Genomic DNA, 20000 nt, shown 5'->3' on the forward strand with positions numbered 1-20000 from the left:
ATCCTGATGACCTTTGTCTGTATGAATATTAAAATCTCCTGTGATTAGCAGTTGTTCTTTGCAAAGTAAAAGAGATTCCAGATAACCAGAGAACTCGTCAAAGAATACAGATGTAGAGACTTTATGATCTTCGGAATACGGTGGTCGGTAAACAATAACAATGCGCACATTATGGGATGATGATGTCACAATCCACTCTGAGAATTCAAACGAGTCTTTTTGACCACCATCCACTTTTTTTACATTCAGTGTATCACGAAATATAAGAGCAGTCCCACCACCAGTACGTCCAGTTCGTGGATGATCTACTATTTTATACCCAACAGGGCATAACTCCACTTTGACAGCTGAGTCATTTTTTGTAAGCCAAGTCTCTGTAATAGCAATGAGATCTGCTTTGCTTTCGCAAATAAAATCAAAAATATCCACTGTTTTATTCCTAACAGAGCGAGCATTGGGAGTAGTCAACAACATCTTTTGTTTGCATAACCCAGTCAATCCATTATTTGGATTCACATTGTTTGTAATCATTCTTTTTGGAGGCTCTTGTTTGTCTGGATGAATAGTTATTAAATTGGACGAGTTTCTATTGTTGGCGGAAGTCCTTAAGGAGTTTGTCACATTGGAATTATGCAGATTATGCAAAATTTGATGGTGTAACTTTGTTCAGTACCTCGATGAAATACGAACTTGAAAACGACGATTTTCTGCCATTTTAGATCCCTGTATGGATCTTCCTACTCTAGATCCTTGATATCTCAAGATGTGGTACGCAGTGGTAGACAAGAGAGTAGAATTCAAACGACAGTACCCAGTTATCCATGAAGCTAATAGTTGACTACTATTGTACACAATAGGTAGTTGGACGGCCGCATGTTGAGTGTTGAGCTTGTAGTGATATCTTGTGTTTCCTTCTTGTGCATTCGAATACCTCTCGGAACATGGCCCCGGATTAGGATGAATGTCTATACATATTGTAAGGTCTTTTGCTGGTAGATGAACACAAGTATAGCCCCATTTATTCCAGCTAACGATAGGTCTTCTAAGCTCGTTTTTACGAGATAAGATTCTTGGTCGAGATGTATCTTGCTTGAGTAGTACACCGCTTTCCAAGTACTGCTTGTGATGAATGAAATTGTTGGCCGTTAAACGAAAAGATAAGTGGAAGAAAGCCAAGAGAAAATGTAGCAATTTCCAATTTGATATAAAGCTTTGAGTAGAAGCCACCATCGAAAACCCACGCCTCACCCAAAATCCCGAGGTTAAGGTAAGTTCATCAATAAAAGGAGAAAACATACGGAACCGTAACTTACACAAAGGCCCATAAAAATAATATAAAATAATAATAATAATAATAATAATAATAATAATAATAATAATAATAATAATAATAATAATAATAATAACAATATTTATATAGCGCTCAATCCACTATTTGTCCATGGTGCTTTACATTAAAAGGATATTTAAAAGCTAAAAGTTCCACAACATTAAAAAAAGATTAATTCACGTCAGGTGTTTTGCCGACATTTTAAACAAATGTCTATAAGGGCACTTGACATTACAAAGACACTTGGCATTGCAATTAAAATAAGAAAATAACTAAAAAAAGAGCCAAAAGAAAAACAACAAATGTGTTAAAACCTTCTTAGCACTTACCATTTTGTCAGTGGTTGATGTTGTCACTCTCAAGATAAGGAAGTCATGCTAGGACGCAGTTCATGCAGACTGCACCGTGCTGTAGATCTGTTAATTACAAGCCACAAACTGGTCATGGTATGACCAAGCTTATCTTCGATAAGAAGACAAATGCACAAACAAAAACTTTATGTCGGTTTTTTCTTTCGATAAATGCAAAAGGCGAAGACATAAACGCAACCTGGTTAGAGTCCATCGTTAGTTTTTATAATCCGCAGAATTACAGGATCATAAACTGGGATTATTGAACGAGTAACACATACTTGGCCGTGAGGTCTGAAATTTGAAAGACTAAACGTATTTCAGTGGAACATTCTTTCAAAAACGTAGACTGGCTCAATTCGGGAGAATCAGTCTAGCCCTGTTGTTACTTTCCATCTTACGCGGATAAGAGGCTTTTTGTTTTTTGACCAAGTCCCAAGAAAATCTAAGAGAATTTTTTTTTTAGAATGCTGAAATTGTGAAGTTTAATTAACTCGGTTTGGTACGTTAAAAAGCAAAATTGACCATTAAAAGTTATTCTCAGAGCGAAATGCTAGAAAACCTTCCAATCGCAAACAGTAGTTCGTAGTTCTACTTTTGGGTAGGGATTTTTTTTCTTTTATACAAAAAGATCTACTATCGTTTGAATATTATAAATTAAGGGTATGTTTTAATAGAAAAACCTGTGTTCCTTGAAGGACGGGGGAAGTAAATCATGGTAAATAGTTAGAGTCAAATGAGTTGATAATGAAGGTCAGCAATTAAACTCATTAAAGAGGTTCCTGAGCTGATGTATTTTAAATGTTAACCCTAGACAAGCTATCCATGAAGAACAACACAGCACAGAAATAACTTTTGGTTACATACAGTACAGTGATTAATGCCCAAGGAGGGAGCAAAATGGCTTTGCATGATTATACCGATATCTGAATAGGTGATTTTCTTTCCTATATTATAGAGAGTGCTGCTCAAAGGTTCTTTCAAAGTAGCTTTGTGTTGGACACAACAGCTGTGTTTCGATGTGAACTGAGTCCGTCCGGGTAGGGGACTGTCTACGGCTGGTGTTTTAATTCTTGCAGGGCTGGCTTTCGATACCCTTTGACCCTTCGTGGAGTTCCAAGTCTCATTCGCGTTGACTTGGAAGGGAAAGTGTCACTCACTTAAATTAATGGCCGCGTACAACTAAAATGATTTTAGTGAAATAAGTGTAAGACAAGTCTGTTTGGGAGACATTTTTGTCACCAAATGCAAGCACTGTGGGGACCGCGGTTGGAAAAAAATTCCTTAAATATATCTGAAGACTGAACCGATACAACTAACAAAGCTAGGTTGGTCTACGAACTCAAGCATCGTATTACCGACATTTATAGTTGAGGTAATAACCACATGACTCAGAACACCAAAGTTGAATGGCTAAGAGAAACAGAGAACGATGTTTGCGGGAGTGGCGAAACGGAACAGTATTCCGATTAAAAATAGCCAGGTGACCAAACAACTAAAGAAAAATATTTAACTGGAAAGCCCCTGGGCCAGATGGATTTCAAGGTTTTTTGCAAAAGAATCTTATTTCGTGAATGGAGAGAACTGCCGTGCACTTCAGGACTGGCTCACTACTAAGGAAATGCTATTCCTTGCGGATTGGGTTCTGAGGTACACTCGGAATTTCTTCGGGTCGTCGAGTTATAGTCTTGAGATTACCGTCGGACAGCGAACGCCCCGGAACGAATCGGCTAATCACATGGCAGAATAAACCATAATATTCGTTTCTTTGAGTTGTGGCGGATTTTCCTCTGGATTTTCCTGTTGTTTTCACGGTAATTATCATTATGAATCGACTTAGATATATTATTGAAAGTTGTCAGAGCTTTCAAACTGTGTTGTTCTCTGGTTTGAGAAACATGTCGCTTCAGATTCTTGGCATTGTCGGTCGAGTTTGGAACGACGGCAGTCGCATGTTATATCAATGGCTACCATCACCATCAACTACTACAAGGCGTTTGGCCTTACAAAATCTCTCCTCTTTGGGGCTGCCTGCATTGATCAGGTCTCCTCCTACTCGAGCATTCCCCATCTCATTGAGAACGACTAGTTTATAGGTTAAACCTCCATGGAAAGAATGACAAACAAGTGGACACTCTTATCAAGATTGTTCGAGTATTAAGCAAAGACATAAGGGTGGAGTTTGGAATCAGTAAGTGCGCAGCCCTGGTTATGGAAAGGGGAGAGGTATCCAAGGTGTGAAACATCGTACGAAAGGCCACAAGAATAACATTATCATCGCATTCTTTGTCGGATCTTCTGGTGACCATAACAAAACACCTTGTTAATTCCACTGGCGTATTTCTTCTACGCATCTCCAATCATAGCTTAGTATTTGTAACATTACGCTTGAAGCTCAAAAGACTTCCACCGAAGAGTCTTAGAAATAAAAGACTGTAAGAGATTGGGTGTGGACAAAGTTAGATCCGATGTGGAAACGATGCCTTTTCACATCGGTGTAGTCCTCGATGACAAGGACGATTTGTTAAGGGCTTGGCAGCACTTAGTTAACATTATATGCAATGATCACGCTCCATCGAAAGAAGTCAGGAATAGAAGTTTATGTTGGACTAGGATCACCAACACCTTTCACTTGAAATCGCAGGTACAGCCTATTCAAGGTGGCAGTTTGATTTTAATGCCCAAACTTACAAGCAAGCTAGAAATGAGGTTATGTCGGTTCCAAAGCAAGCCAAAGCCGCATACCTCTCCAAACTGTTCACAGAAGTCAAGCAAAACTAGTGCAATTTGGAAGTCACTTAAATCCAACAGCGCATCACAAGAGCATCGTTTCTCTCAAAAGAGACTACGGTAATTTAGTACTGACTCATGAGGGGAAAGCCAGTCTGATGAATTCATATTTTGCCATAACTGAATAAAAGCTAGCATCGGCACTACCATATATGGTCAACAATCCATCACACATTCTACAGACATGCACACTCACCCTCGGTCTCTTGCAGATTTCTCGATCTCCAAGCAATCAGTGCTTAAGAAAAGCAATACCCTTAAAACCAACAGGTTAACTAGCTCTGAGTACATTCCTTCGAAGCTCTTTAACGTGGCGAGTAATGCTATAGTTTCTTTCAGTAGACCTGTGAGCTTTATATTATCAATTCTCTGCTTGGAAGATAGCAAGGTTCACGCTGGTCTCTACGCTTTTTGTTCCATGAATGATTGTGGAAGAAACGATCAAAAGTTATAGAACTTTGCTTGATTTTTGCTAAATCTCAAAGTTTCAAGTGACATTTACCTTGGCTTAGCAAAAACCTTAATTTCCTGCTTTAAACGTGCACATGCAAAAATACTGAGGTGCTCTTGTTAAGTTAGTAGTTTGTGTGTGAATAGCTTCTTTACAAACTAAGGTTAAGTTACCTTAGCCGTGGTTAGCAATACCCAGAGTAAACCTCTCTCAAGGACCCATGGTTTTAGCTATCGTGGTAGAAAAAAACCAAGTGCATTGGATATGTCTAAAAAACGCTTCCTTGACTGTTTTTTTGTTTGTAACTGAAAATTTTAGTTTTTCTAGAAACATGTCAGCTTTTTCATATGAAGAGTGGGAATTCTTCTTGAAAGGTAATATTAAAGTAATTAGGCTATCACTTGAATGTAAGTTGTTTTTTTTTCTATTTTCCTTTTTTTTTTTTCAGATAACCCGATGGAGGTGTGGTTGAAAGGTAATATTACAGTAATTAGGTTATTACTTTAGAAGACACACTGCAAATAATGCGAAACAAGGGGAGCAAAAAATATCCTTCCCGGGAACAATATCCTACCTCGTTCTCAGGGTCTCTCTTCTCTGCCTCCATTGTCGTTGAGAAAAGACACTGGTTCGCGTTGGTCACGTGTCTTCCAGAATCTGGGAGGTTCACCAAATGTGTGTTAGGGGGTGGGTGGCAGTAGGCTTTGTCGACATTGCAATTGATTTTGTAGCCAGATGACCATCGACAAAACCTTTGACCGCAGTAGTTTATGTACTACACATATGGAATTAGACGTAAAAGGCAGAAAGGTTGTGGTCAAATCGATCGGACGCCACAGAAAATATACTCGCGTCATTCAAGATTTCACCCGTGTGAAGGTCCGGATCAACGAAGAATGCTAATAGTTTGCGACAATTTTAAAGAAAAGAAGATTTTGTCGTGCGAGAAAACAAGCGAAACGTTTCTCCATGGGAAACAAACATGTTCAGCGATCAGCCAGTGTGATGTCATTTAAGTTCTTATGTCACGTATCGACCTCAAATCATCAAATCAAACTGTATTAACATGTGCAGGTATTTTCTTTTGGTCTTTGATTTTCGTTTATCTTTCGAATGTTAAACAACGTGATTCCTAAAGTCGCAATCTTGTACAGTGAGTAGACAGTTTTGATTTACGATATTTATATTTCAGCAACTTCGTGTAAATTCTCGATGTCGTTAAGATATATAATTTCGCCACTGCACGTGCACAGCGCTTTAATAGCGTGTATATTTTTAGCCCCGGTAGAATAGAAGATACATTTTATCAAGCAAACGTAGTGTTTGGTGTATGTTCTGGAGAAGCAACTTTAGCTACTAACGAAATCAACTTTTGTGAACGTCAATTGCCGCTCGACATTGAAGACAAAAGCTCTTGCTTTTAGGTTGACCACTTTTGTGGGAATTCATCTCCTGTGGGAATGCAACATCACCTCTTTTGACTTTTTCGATACTTACATTGTAAGATAAAGATTGCTTATCTAAAAAATGCCTTGTCAAACGAATACGATTTCGCCCAGTTGCGGTACCAAAATATAACGAAAACTCTACCCCAGAGAGAAAATGTTTGCCGACTAGTGCCACGTAACCAGCGTGAACCAGGGTCTTTTTCTTAACGACAATGGAGGTAGAGAAGAGAGACCCTGGGAACGAGGTTGCATCCTACCACAATACAAAAGTTTACAAACAATGATTAGTACTTTGTTGTATGCATTATCCAAATGAAGAATCCCCAATAAAGACTCATTTGGCCCTTACTCCTGTGTTTGTCAGCATCCTGATTTGTGCAAGGGATTATCGTTTACACGACATCTTTTTCGATTATGAGTAGTCGCAATCTTGTACAGCGAGTAGACAGTTTTGACTTACCGTACGATATTTATATTTCAGCAACTTCGTGTAAATTGTAAATGATTGAAAAAGGAAAATGATTGAAAAGGAAAAAGAGAGGATCACCAATAAGCCAACCCCTCTTTCAGTTCTTTTCAAAATGAAATATTAGCTAAATAAGATCAATCAAGAGTAAACAGCAACATGCATATATTTTTTATTTCAATCGTAAGACAAAATATGGAAGCTAAAAAACCAGGTAATCTATTGCGGTGCAGTTTATAGACGAAATGGAGAAGTGATCCTTAAACTTCTCTGGACGAAATATACATTTCTTTCTTTTATCGAGTCACTTTTTGTGAACGTCAATTGCCGCTCGACATTGAAGTCTTCTTGTCGGTCACAAAAGTTCTTGCTTTTAGGTTGATCGCTTTTGTGGGAATTCATCTCCTGTGGGAATATAACGTCAGCTCTTTTGACCTTTTTGATACTTACATTGTAAGATAAAGATTGCTTATTTAAAAAAAAATGCCTGGTCAAACGAATACCCTTTCGCCCAGTTGCTTTATCAAAATATAACGAAAAGTCTACCGCGGCCCAGTGAGAAAATGTTTGTCGACGAGTGCCACGTGACCAGCGTGAACCAGTGTCTTTTTCTTAACGACGATGGAGGCAGAGAAGAGAGACCATGGGAACGAGGTTGTATCCTACCACAATACAAAAATTTACAAACAATGGCTAGTATTTTGTTGTATGCATTATCCAAATGAAGAGTCCCCAATAAAGACTCATTTGGCCGTTACTCCTGTGTTCGTCAGCATCTTGATTTGTTCAAGGAATTATCGTTTACAGGACATTTTTTTCGGTTATGAATAGTCCTCATCTATCTCCTTTATGTTGAATTTCTCTTGCTCTTGTTTCACAACGACACAGTTGGAGTCAAAGATTGTATAAACATAACATCATTAAGAAAAGAAAAAACTGATCTGCTCCTATTTGCATGTAATTTAGTCAGTAAAATCGTAAATTGGGGGCCCAAATTAACAGAACTCGTCAACCTGTATAAGTCACAGTGTCCTTGAGAGTATCTCCATGCACTGTCAGCACATATCGCATGATTCATAAGGTCTGCAGTCAATGCAGGATGCTTCATTTATAAGACTGATATTGTTGGCAAGGCGTTGCTTTTGTTCGAGCTCTGTTTGCTGGGACACAAATAGTACCACATATGTTTGGGATATTTTGGCCAAGCCCTGTTGGGCTAGACCGTTTATTTAAAATCAGCATGGCAACCTAAGAAATTAGAAGATATGATCCCAGCAAAGGTGAGGGCACACCCGCCATCCACAAAAAACTAAGTATAGGGAGTGGGGAGGGGAAAATAATCTTAACTGTCTTGAATTAGTTAGTGAAAGAGGCCCTACGCCTAGTTTCTGCACTGAATAAGAACTACAGAAATTCCCGGATGACAGGAATACCCCAACTGCATCATGGGAAATAAATAACTAAGCCTGTCACACCCAGCATAAATCCATTTATTTCCTCTGGGAAATAAATTCCTCTTTTTTTTTTTTTTGCCGGAGAAAGTGTTACACACAATTTTAACCAATAGAGGAATGTCATGTTGGAAAGCAGACCAGGAAAGGTTGTGAATGATCAAGGAGCAAGCTTGTAATTGTCCTGATTCGTCAATAATTGCGTTATAATTAAGTCGAAAAGCAAAGAAGCGTCTGTCTAGATATCTCTCCTTGCCGAGACAAGTGATAGATTAATTCACGTCAGGTGTTTTGCGGAGATTTTAAACAAATGCCTGTAAGGACACTTGACATTACAAAGCCACTTGGCATTACAAATATACCACCCTAAATACTGGTTAATAACTAAAAAAGAGCAAAAAGAAAAACAACAAGCGTGTTAAAACCTTCTTAGCACTCACCATTTTGTCATGGTTGATGTTGTCACTCTCAAGATATGGAAGTCATGCTAGGACGCAGTTCATGCAGACTGCATTGTGCTGTAGATCTGTTAATTACAAGCCACAGATAGGTCATGGCATGACCAAGCTTACCTTCGATGATAAGTCAAAAACGTTATGTCAGTTTTTGCTTTCGATAAATGCAAAAGGCGAAGACATAAGCGCAACCGCTTAGCTAGATTAATTACCTGGTTAGAGTCCATCGTTAGCTTTAATAATCCGCAGAATTACAGGATCATAAACTGGAATTATTGAACGAGTAAGAAAGACTAGCCGTATTTCAGTGGAAAATTCTGTCAAAAACGTAGACTGGCTCGATTCGGGAGAATCAGTCTAGCCCTCTTGTTTATTTCCATCTTAAACTTTGGCTTACGCTTGCTTACTCGGATAAAAGGCTTTCCGTTTTTTGATCAAGTCCCAGGAAAAGCCAAGAGGAATTTTTTTTAGAATGCTGAAATTGTGAAGTTTAATTAACTCGGAAGAATGAAAGAAAAGTGCAGGATACTGGAAAAATTTTGGTACGTTTAGAAGGAAAATTAACCATTAAAAGTTATTCTCGGAGCGAAATGCTAGAAAACCTTCGCAAACAGGAGAAGTGACGTAGTTCTACTTTTGGGTAGGGAATTTTTTTTATATACAAAAAGATCTACTATCGTTTGAATCTTATAAATTAAGGGTATGTTTTAATAGAGAAACCTGTGTTCCTTGAAGGACGGGGAAGTAAATCATGGTAAATAGTTAGAGTCAAATGAGTTGATTATGAAGGTCAGCAATTGAACACATTGAAGAGGTTCCTTAGCTGATGTCTTTTAAATATTAACCTTAGGCAAGCTAGCCATGAAGAACAACACAGCACAGAAATAACTTTTGGTTACATACAGTACAGTGTTTACTACCCAAGTAGGCAGCAAAATGGCTTTGCATGATTATACCGTTATCTGAATAGGTGATTTTCTTTCCTATATTATTTCAAGTGCTGCTCAAATGTTCTTTCAAAGTAGCTTTGTGTTGGACAGAACAGCTGTGTTTTGATATGAACTGCGTCCGTCCGTGTAGGGGACTGTCTACGGCTGGTGTTTTGAATCTTGCAGGGCTGGCTTTCGATACCCTTTCACCCCTTGTGGAGTTCCAAGTCTCATTTGCGTTGACTTCGAAGGGAAAGTATCACTCCCTTTAAATTAATGGCCGCATACAACTAAAATGATTTTAGTGAAATAAGTGTAAGAGAACTCTGTTTGGGCGCCATTTTTGTCACCAAATGCAAGCACTGTGGGGACCGCGGTTGGAAAAAAATTCCTCAATTTATCTGAAGACTGAACCGATACATCTAACAAAGCTAGGTTGGTCTACGAACTCAAGCATCGTATTACCGACATTTATGGTTGTGGTAATAACCACATGACTCAGAACACCAAAGTTGATGGCTAAGAGAAACAAAGAACGATGTTGCGGGAGTGCCGAAACGGAATGGTATTGCGATTAAAAATAGCCGGGTGACCAAACAACTAAAGAAAATAGTTAACTGGAGAGCCCCTGCCCCAGATGGATTTCAAGGTTTTTTGCTGAAGAATCTTACGTCGTGAATGGAGAGAACTGCCGTGCACTTCAGGACTGGCTTACTACTAATCAAATAATACAGTGGTTTACTAAAGATCGGACAGTACTAGTCATTAAACATAGAGAGAAGGGGAATACAGCAACAAATTTTAGGCCCATAACTTGCCTGTCGCTTGGAGATGAACTTTATGAACACCTGGAGGAACACAATTTATTGTCTGATGAAAAGAATGGGTGTGAATGAAACTGCAAAAGGAGAAAAAGCAGGTCCTGAGATGACTTGGGTGGACAACAAAAAGACAAATGCTATGATCCCACCTTTGTGGGTCATCAAATGTTTACGAATATTTGGCACTGCTGAAAATATGCTGTCGTTGTTGGAAAAAGTATGAATCAATGGCTGGTGGAATTGACATCAGGAGGAAGTACCTTTGGCTCAGTAAGTGTAGAAGAGGAATGTTCCAGGGAGACAGCCCGTCACCGCTGCTAATTGTGTTGACCCTTATTCCGTTGTCGGTGGTGTTAAGGAAGGCTAAATTAAAGCGGGTTATTCATTGGTCGAGCGGAAGCAGCGAGCGAGAGCAACACTAATCTTGCAATGCATCTCGGGGCTATCGCGCAATGAATCTCGAGATTGCATGCCTGAGTTCGCCCGATTATAAATGCTATGCCTTGCGGATTGGGTTCTGAGGTACACTCGGCATTCCTTCGGGCCGTCGAGTAACAGTCTTTAGATTGCCGTCGGACACCGAGCGCCACCGAACAAATGCTCGGCTAATCACATGGCAGAAAAAAACCATAATATTTGTTTCTTTGAGTTGTGGCGGATTTTCCTCTGGATTTTCCTGTTGTTTTCACGGTAAGTATCATTATGAATCGACTTAGATATATTATTGAAAGTTGTCAGAGCTTTTAAACTGTGTTGTTCTCTGGTTTGAGAAACATGTCGCTTCAGATTCTTCGCAAAGTCGGTCGAGTTTGGAACGACGGCAGCCGCATGTTATGTCAATGGCTACCATCACCATCGACTACTACAAGGCGTTTGGCCTCACAAAATCTGCCCTCTTTGGGGCTGCCTGCATTGATCAGGTCTCCTCCTACTCGAGCATTCCCCTTCTCATTGAGAACGACTAGTTTATAGGTTAAACCAACATGGAAAGGATGACAAACAAGTGGACACCCTTATCAAGATTGTTCGAGTATTAAGCAAAGACAGAAGGGTGGAGTTTGGAATCAGTAAGTGCGCAGCCCTGGTTATGGAAAGGGGCGAGGTATCCAAGGTGTGAAACATCGTACGAAAGGCCGCAAGAATAACATTATCATCGCATTCTTTGTCAGATCTTCTGGTGACCATAACAAAACAACTTGTTAATTCCACTGGCGTATTTCTTCTACGCATCTCCAATCATGACTTAATATATGTAACATTACGCTTGAAGCTCAAAAGACTTCCACCGAGGAACCTTAGAAATAAAAGACTGTAAGGGATTGGGTGAGGACAAAGTTAGATCCGATGTCGAAACGATGCCTTTTCACATCCGTGCAGTCTTCGATGACAAGGACGATTTGTTAAGGGCTTGGCAGCACTTAGTTAACATTATATGCAATGATCACGCTCCATCGAAAGAAGTCAGTAATACAAGTTCATCTCGGCCTAGCATCACCAACACCTTTCGCTTTAAATCGCAGGTACAGCCTATTCAAGTTTAATGCCCAAACTTACAAGCAAGCTAGAAATGAGGTTATGTCGGTTCCAAAGCAAGCCAAAGCCGCATACTTCTCCAAACTGTTCACAGAAGCAAAACTAGCGCAATTTGGAGGTCACTTAAATCCAACAGCGCATCACAAGAGCATCGTTCCTCTCAAAAGAGACTACGGTAATTTAGTACTGACTCATGAGGGGAAAGCCAGTCTGCTGAATTCATATTTTGCCATGACTGAAGAAAAGCCAGCATGGGCAATATCATATATGGTCAACAATCCATCACGCATTCTACAAACATGCACACTCACCCTCGGCCTCTTGCAGATTTCTCGATCTCCCAGCACTCAGTGCTTAAAAAAAGCAATACCCTTAAAACCAATAGGTCAACTAGCTCTGAGTACATTCCTTTGAAGCTCTTAAACTTGGCGAGTAATGCCATAGTTTCATATTTGATTAATCTCTTACAGTAGACCTGTGAGCTATAATATCAATAATCGTTGGATATTGTCCTTCAGTAGCATTTTAAATGAAACAGTTTAGAATCCAATTGAGGCCTTACACTACTGTAAAATTGATGTTAAAATCGTTAAAAAACGTTTAGAATCCGAGCTTTCGCAGATCTACGGCATCATCAGGGATAAGAAAAAATATTCCGCGTAGGGCTTATATACAGATGTAAAGTAAAAATGTTTGAAAAGCGAAAGAATGTGGGGCTAAAATGCCTAAAATAAATAAAGAGGTATGAATATGAATAAAAACGAGTGGTATGATCTAATGACCGAGTGTAAAGAAGATATGCTAAGTAATCTCTAGAATAAAAGGTCCGCGAATTCGCTCCATTCCTCTCGGGAGTTCATGATAGGTTTGTACTTTCGTATGTAAAACGCTTCGAGCAGTCGTAGATTTGCGGGATCGTTTTCTAGTACATTACTCTTAATTTCGATGCCTTTGTAGACCTTGTTTTGGCACTGAGAGAGAAGTTTCTTCACAGAGGAGTTGTCATTGTTCAGGTGTTCTTTCACACGATCGTGGATAAAGCGTACAGTGCTCCCGATGTAATGCTGGTTGCAGTTGTTGCATGTGATTTGGTAAACAGCATTGCGTAGTAAGCACAATTTGGTGCCGGAGATAGGGCAATTGGCCCTCGTGCATGTCCGTTCTTTGTTGTTGTGAGAGAGGGCTCGTCTGAGAGTATATGGTTTGTGCGTGACCCGAACTGGTATGCCCTCTTTTCGGAAAATGCTTGTGATTCTGTAGTTTAGACTTTCGAAGATATATGGGATCTTCAGGTAGGACCATTCGGTGTTGAGAGGTCGGGGGTTTCCTGGTGGTTCTGAGAGTGTTTACTTTTGTCTATGATGCTTTCGGGATACCCATGGAGACGGAGGACGTTGTCAAAAGTATTTGATGCTTCCTGGCTATGGTTTTGGAAGAAAATTTATCTTCGATGCTTTTCCGCTCATTACGAATGAAGTTTATCTTTGATTTTTTCGGTATCGCTGATTGGTGGTGAACGAATATTGTTTCTTTGCTGTCTTCTTGTAAAATTCAAAGGAGCTTTTGCCGTCTTTGGAGATGGTTACTTTGAAGTCAATTGGTGATAGTGAGTGGCCACTTGGTGTAATTTCTGGTTTCTCGATTTCAAACTTCAATTTGGGGTGCAGATTGTTTATTGTAGAGTGGAATTGGTTCTCCATATCCTCACAGGTGGTCTGGAGGTCAATGTCATCAACATATCTCTTGTAGGGGCTAATGGATAAATGTGGAGAGAAGGCAATGGTTTCGAGTCTGTCCATGAACAGGATGGCCAGAATAGCTGAGATATTGGAACCCATAGGAAGGCCTTCTTTTTGGCGGAAAACTTGATCATTAAATGAGAAGTACATGTTATTTAGTGTTACTGTGAGGAGGTCCTTAATGTCTTGTTTGGCGAGGTGAAATATTGGGTTGTGAATTCTGTCGGTGGCGTTGGTAATGGCTTCTTGTATGGGTATTGACGTATACAGGGACACTACATCGAGACTGCATGGGTATGGTAGGGTTTTGTTAGTGGTGAAATCGCCGACTTGGATGTATTTGATAAGTTCAAGGCTGTTTTCGAGATGTGCTGGAATGTCTTTTAGCAAAGGTTTGAGGGCGTTGGCGAGCAGCCATGAGAGGCGCTGTGTTGGTCCATTGGTGTTAGATACAATAGGTCGTATTTTAATAGCTGGGCCAGTTTTGTGTGTTCGTGTGTACGTGTCTTGCTGTATTACGCAGAATTCCGTATCTTTATCGCTGGGGCGGCAGATATAGTTCTTCTCTTTGAGTTCTTTGATTACTCTCTTCTCTGCGTGGCTGATGTTCAACCACTTCCTTTGCGGCTGTAGTTCTTTAAGGGTGGCTTGAAGTTTGTGGTGGATCCTTTGTAGCTTTCTTTCGAGTTCGTCTTCAGATTCTGGTTTGTGGATGTGTCGGGACGGTGGATAGGTAAGGAAGTCTGAAGGTTGAAATCTTGATTCTCCAAAGTGTTTCCATCGTATTTGATTGGCTAGCCGATAGAATGCTATATTGCCAAAACAAGGTCTACAAAGGCATCGAAATTAAGAGTATTGTACTAGAAAACGATCCCGCAAATCTACGACTGCTCGAAGCGTTTTACATACGAAAGTACAAACCTATCATGAACTCCCGACAGTTCGAATGCAGCGAATTCGCGGACCTTTTATTCTAGAGATTACTTAGCATATCTTCTTTACACTCGGTCATTAGATCATACCACTCGTTTTTATTCATATTCATACCTCTTTATTTATTTTAGGTATTTTAGCCCCACATTCTTTCGCTTTTCACACATTTTTACTTTACATCTGTATATAAGCCCTACGCGGAATATTTTTTCTTATCCCTGATGATGCCGTAGATCGGCGAAAGCTCGGATTCTAAACGTTTTTTAACGATTTTAACATCAATTTTACAGTAGTGTAAGGCCTCAATTGGATTCTAAACTGTTTCATTTAATAATATCAATTCTCTGCTTCGTGTTCCAAGAATGATTGTGGAAGAAACGATCAAAAATTATACAACTTTGCTTGGTTTTTGGTAAATCTCAAAAGTTTCAAGTGACATTTACCTTGGCTTAGCAAAAAGTTTAATTTCCGGCTTTAACCGCGCGTGCACATGCAAAAAGCTGAGGTGATCCTGTTAACTTAGTTGGTAGTTTGTGTGTAAATAGCTTCTTTACAAACTGAGGTTAAGTTACCTTAACCATGGTTAGTAATACCCAGAGTAAACCTCTCTCGAGGACCAATGGTTTTAGCCATCATGATAGAAAAAAACCAAGTGCAATGGATATGTCTAAAAAACGCTTCCTTGGCTGTTTTTTTCTTTTTATAACTGAAAATTTTGTCACTTTTCGTTTAATTAGTTTTTCTAGAAACAAGTCAGTGGAAAATGCAGCAGAATTCTGTGGGGTGATAGAATCAATCGTCTCACTTGTCGGAAGTGACAAAGCTTGATCTGTTTTGTATGCGGGGAAACTGTATCAAGAACTGGGTATTAAATGGTTGGTTGCCTACTAAGTGATAATTGGCTTGAATTTTTTTGCTTACAGTGATTGTAGAGAGTATTCAAGAAACGCTTTGACATGAACAGGGAAACAGAAATCAGGCGTTTCTTTTGTTTGCTCAACCCAACTTTGTTGACCCAAGACTCGTGTTCTGTGTGAATGTATCTCATGTTATTTGTAAAATTTGGGGTAATTTTCGAGGAAAAATAGCTGGCCATCCGCTGCCTCTTACGATCTTATTGGAAACCCTGTATTCTGTTACTCTTGAAACAAGGCGCAGTACATGCGGACTACTCTTTGCTGTAGATCATTCAGCTGCAGGCAACTAGTTTGTCATGGTATTAGTTTGATAAAGCTTATCACCGATGAGAAGAGAAATACACAAATAAAAAATGATGTCAGTTTTTGCTTCCGAGAAAAAAAAAAAAAGAAATGCGAAGACATAAGCACAGCTGCTTAGTAGGTAGATCGCTCGCCGGATAAGATTGCATGATCGCAAAACCTGTACTTAGTTTTTATAATCCGCAGAATTACACTAAAGTGGAATTCTTGAACGAGTAACACATACCTCGGCGTTAGGTCTGACGTGTGAATGACTAATGGTCAATAGTCCTTCTTATCCTGACCATGTTACAAACTTTTGCATTTCCCTGCGCTTCTCTTCCATTCACTAGACTTCACAATTTCAGTATTCAAAAAAATCGTCTCGGATTTTGCTGGAATTTTATGACTATGAATAAAAGGAAAATGCAGTTTTTTGTTAATCCGAGTAAACAAAATGGTTTGCCAAGGTTCAAAATGGAAATTAACAAGCAGGGAAAACAGAATACTGCGAATCGAGCTAAACTAAACGCCTCTCTTAGTTTTCAAAGAATTGTCCACTGAAAGAGGGTTACCATGCAAATTTATCATAAAGGAGTATTGCTGTAGTGCTTCTTTTGGCTTGGAAATTCTTTATGCAAAAAGATCTACCATCATTTGAATCTTATAAACAAAGGGTATTTGTGAATGAAAACCCGTGTTCCTTCAAGACCGGGGGAAGTAAATGATAAACAGTTGGCGTCGAATGAGTTGATGCGCTCGGCTCCGGATCGAGTGGTCTGGGTTCGGGTTCTGGCCGGGGACATTGTGTCGTGTTCTTGGGCAAGACACTTTACTATAACGGTGCCTTCCTCCACCCAGGCACCCAGGTGCATAAATGGGTACCGCCGAATTTAATGCTGGGGGTAAGCCTGCAATGGACTGGCATCCACTCCAGAGGGGAGTAGAAATACTTCCAGTCGCTTCATGCTACATAAACGGGAGATACGCGCCGGCCTGATGGGCCTTCTAGGCTCGTAGCAGACTTTAATGCTAAATGAGTTGATACTGAAAGTCAGAAATTGAACATATTGAAGAGGTTCCTTAGCTGTTGTTATTAAGTTATTAAGAAATTGTGTTGAAAGCTGTGAACTCCGCCTTTTCATTGTCTATTTTCATTTTTCATTTTTTTTTGGAAGGTAAGGCCTTTGTAATGCAGCTTCTATAAGAAGATGCAAATGACATAAAACCAAAAAGGGTACAATATCTTGTTAAAATACAGTTTACGTCTATTTAATTTCTTCCAAATCATCGCTTAATAAACCTTACGCCCTAATTTTTAAAGAGCTTATTGACACCTTTATTTTTTGGATTGGTCACGATAACCAATATACGCATAATAGAGTACATGTATAAGCATGCCCCAAAACTCAAAAGAAGGTTAAAGTGCGGGCTCAATAAGTGTCTTTTCTACATAAATTTGGATCACTCGTGAGCAACAGTGCTGGCAAATCTGTGGTCATTTGTATGATTTTTTTTCTTGTAAAATAATTTTATAACTTTTTGAGTCAATTTTTGGGCCGTGCGCTTAAGTTTGATTTTTAGAAACGACGAAATGAGTGGATTGTTGGTGATCAAAGGGCCTTGTTTCTAAACTCGTTCACTTTTGAGTGGGAATTGAGTAAACCAAAAAGGTATCAACTGCCTTGATAAATAATATAACCATAGGAAAGAGAGCATTGTCTAAAAACACACATTGCTCTCTTGCTCAATAATCTTTTTTCGAAAAAATCGGAGGAAACGTGCTCTTGTCAACTAGTTACCCAGTGCTTCGATTTTGCAAGCCGTTCGGCTGAAACATACGAATCTAGCATAAGCGTAAGCAAAAAGGGAATGAATGATATTGTGAACTAGGTAACGCAACTGTAAAAACGACCTTGCCTCTACTGTGAATAACACTTTGCAATGACACGGGTAAAACGACGTAAGTAAAATGACATATGAGCGCCGGTTAAATCTTCAATACTACTTTTGGAAAAGAAGTCGAAAGGTGCTGTGGAAATAATATATCGCCAGCGCTCATTGTAATTTTACGAATCACATATGTTGATAGATAAAACAGTAAAAGCGAAACGATAAAAACCGACGTTTCGGAGTAGTCATGACTCCATTATCAAGGTAAAAGTTTGAAACATGCAAATAACAGTATTTAAGCGATGTGGCGCGAAAATTAACATAATAGGTGCGAAGATTACACAAATACTTTCGCACGAATAGAGTCCGATTGCACGTTCAGGTTTGCCTTTAAAGTTCTTATATAAAGCATTTCATACAATAAGCAGTCAAATTTGTTCCTGCACTTCTTAAGAACTTCGAAGCATTTCAGTAGGTCCTGAGGGATCCTCCCGTGTACGTTCTTGCAATGTTTGGCAATGGCCGAGGACTGTTGTTTATGTCCTTTTACACGATTGTGTAAATGTCCGCGTGTGTATCCTATATAACCTGCATCGCACAGGTCACATTGGTATTTATAAACAACACACTGTTCATTTACGATCGATGGCTTTGCTTCTTTCACATTCAGTTCTTGATCAATTTTTCGGCTGACAAATACGGGCTGGATGTTGGTGTTCACTTTCAGGCTCAGATCCCTGAGTTGTCCTTTCACAAAATTTGCTGAGGTTTGGTCTTTAAATGGTAGAACCACTCGAATTGTGTCCGTCTCTTTAGTTGGTAATAATGGTCGCTGCTGGTCACAAACCTTTGAGTCAACGAAATTTTGATGGCAGAGTCGATGAGGTGTTTGGGGTACTTTAAACGCGAGAATACTGTCTTCAATCGGTCACATTCGTCTGAGAAGTGTGACCAAGAAGAAGATAAACTATGTGCTCGACCCAGCATAGTTCGGAGTAAACCCTGTTTGTACCGATTGTCAACGTGACTTTGGTAATGTAAGAGGAGACTTGAATTCGTGGGTTTTACGTACACCTTTGTCTCTATTTGGGGCGATCGGTTCAGTAACTGGATGCCCAAATAAGGGAGCATGCCATTGCATTCGGTTTCCATTGTAAATTTTACGGAAGAATGTGCCTTGTTAAGCGTGTTCAGGAAGTTGGATGCTGTTGCGATATTTGGCATGATAGTAAGTGTATCATCAACGTACCTTCGATAGAAAGAAGGGAGTTTACCCTCTCGCTCGAGGTTTTCCTCAATTGAAGACATGAACACATTAGCTAGCAGGGGACCAAGGGGGGAATCCATGGCCACACCATCCGTCTGTTCGTAAAGTGCTCCATTATACTGGAAAAGTTGTCCTTTTGTAGCTACACTGAGAAGGTCAACCAGGTCCTTTTTGGTCAGGTTCAGGTCATAGGTTGAATTAAACCAGTCGTTGTCAAAAGCTCTGTTCGCGAGTATCTCAATTGTTTCATCCAAGGGTACGTTGGTAAAGAGGGAGGACACGTCGTAAGAAACCAGAATGTCACCGTTAGATATTTCTAATTCGCGAATTTCGTCGGCAAATTCAAAAATGTCAGTTACTGTGTAGCGATTCAGAGAGAGAGGCTTAAGTTTAGTGTCGAGCCATTTCGCCAGTGCATAGTTGTAAGTTTGCGTTGCTGATAGTATAGGGCGCATCGCCAAGCGCTCCTTCTGTGTTTTCGGTAAGCCGTACAAATGCGCTAATCTGGAACCTGTAGGACGGACAGTATCTGCTATGGACTTAGGCAGAATTCTACGAACAATGGCGTCTAAATCTTTCTCTTTCTTTAGGAGAGGGTGGTAATATGTTGGCGGTCTACCTTTACTCGAGGGCCTTTCCAGTGGAACAGCTTGAAATTTACTGGAATCATTGATGGAAGCTTCGGATAATAGTCGCAGATATTCGGACTTATCCATTACGACCACTCCCGATCCTTTATCTGGTTTGGTGATGACGATGTCGTCACGTCGTTTCAGTTGTTCGATGGCAACCAAAAGTGTCTGACATTTTTGAATTTGGTCCCCTTGGTCCCCTGCTAGCTAATGTGTTCATGTCTTCAATTGAGGAAAACCTCGAGCGAGAGGGTAAACTCCCTTCTTTCTATCGAAGGTACGTTGATGATACACTTACTATCATGCCAAATAT

The 20000-nt window shown here is 39.8% G+C and overlaps 2 protein-coding genes and 1 pseudogene across 6 annotated transcripts in view; 2 read left to right on the top strand and 1 right to left on the bottom strand.

Annotated features, from left to right (window-relative positions):
* Nucleotides 1-20000, top strand: part of LOC138009450 (probable serine/threonine-protein kinase qkgA) — a 204149-nt gene that overhangs the window by 87024 nt on the left and 97125 nt on the right. For 4 of the 5 annotated variants that reach the window (XM_068856468.1, XM_068856469.1, XM_068856471.1 and 1 more), the window contains one exon: nt 5370-5396. The exons of the other annotated variant lie outside the window; for it this stretch is intronic. In XM_068856468.1, the coding sequence (XP_068712569.1) occupies nt 5370-5396 (27 nt within the window). The remainder of the gene's footprint in view (nt 1-5369; nt 5397-20000) is intronic. 5 annotated transcript variants of the gene reach the window in all.
* On the bottom strand, nt 13503-19771 carry LOC138011161 (uncharacterized; annotated as a pseudogene).
* Nucleotides 19849-20000, top strand: part of LOC138011162 (uncharacterized) — a gene marked incomplete at its 5' end in the record, with an annotated part of 1029 nt that continues 877 nt past the window's right edge. Inside the window, one exon of the mRNA XM_068858132.1 lies at nt 19849-20000. This exon is cut by the window's right edge and continues 877 nt beyond it. Coding sequence (XP_068714233.1) covers nt 19849-20000 — 152 coding nt within the window.

Source organism: Montipora foliosa, chromosome 7 (assembly GCF_036669935.1).
Source record: "Montipora foliosa isolate CH-2021 chromosome 7, ASM3666993v2, whole genome shotgun sequence".
Classification (NCBI taxonomy): Eukaryota; Metazoa; Cnidaria; class Anthozoa; order Scleractinia; family Acroporidae; genus Montipora; species Montipora foliosa.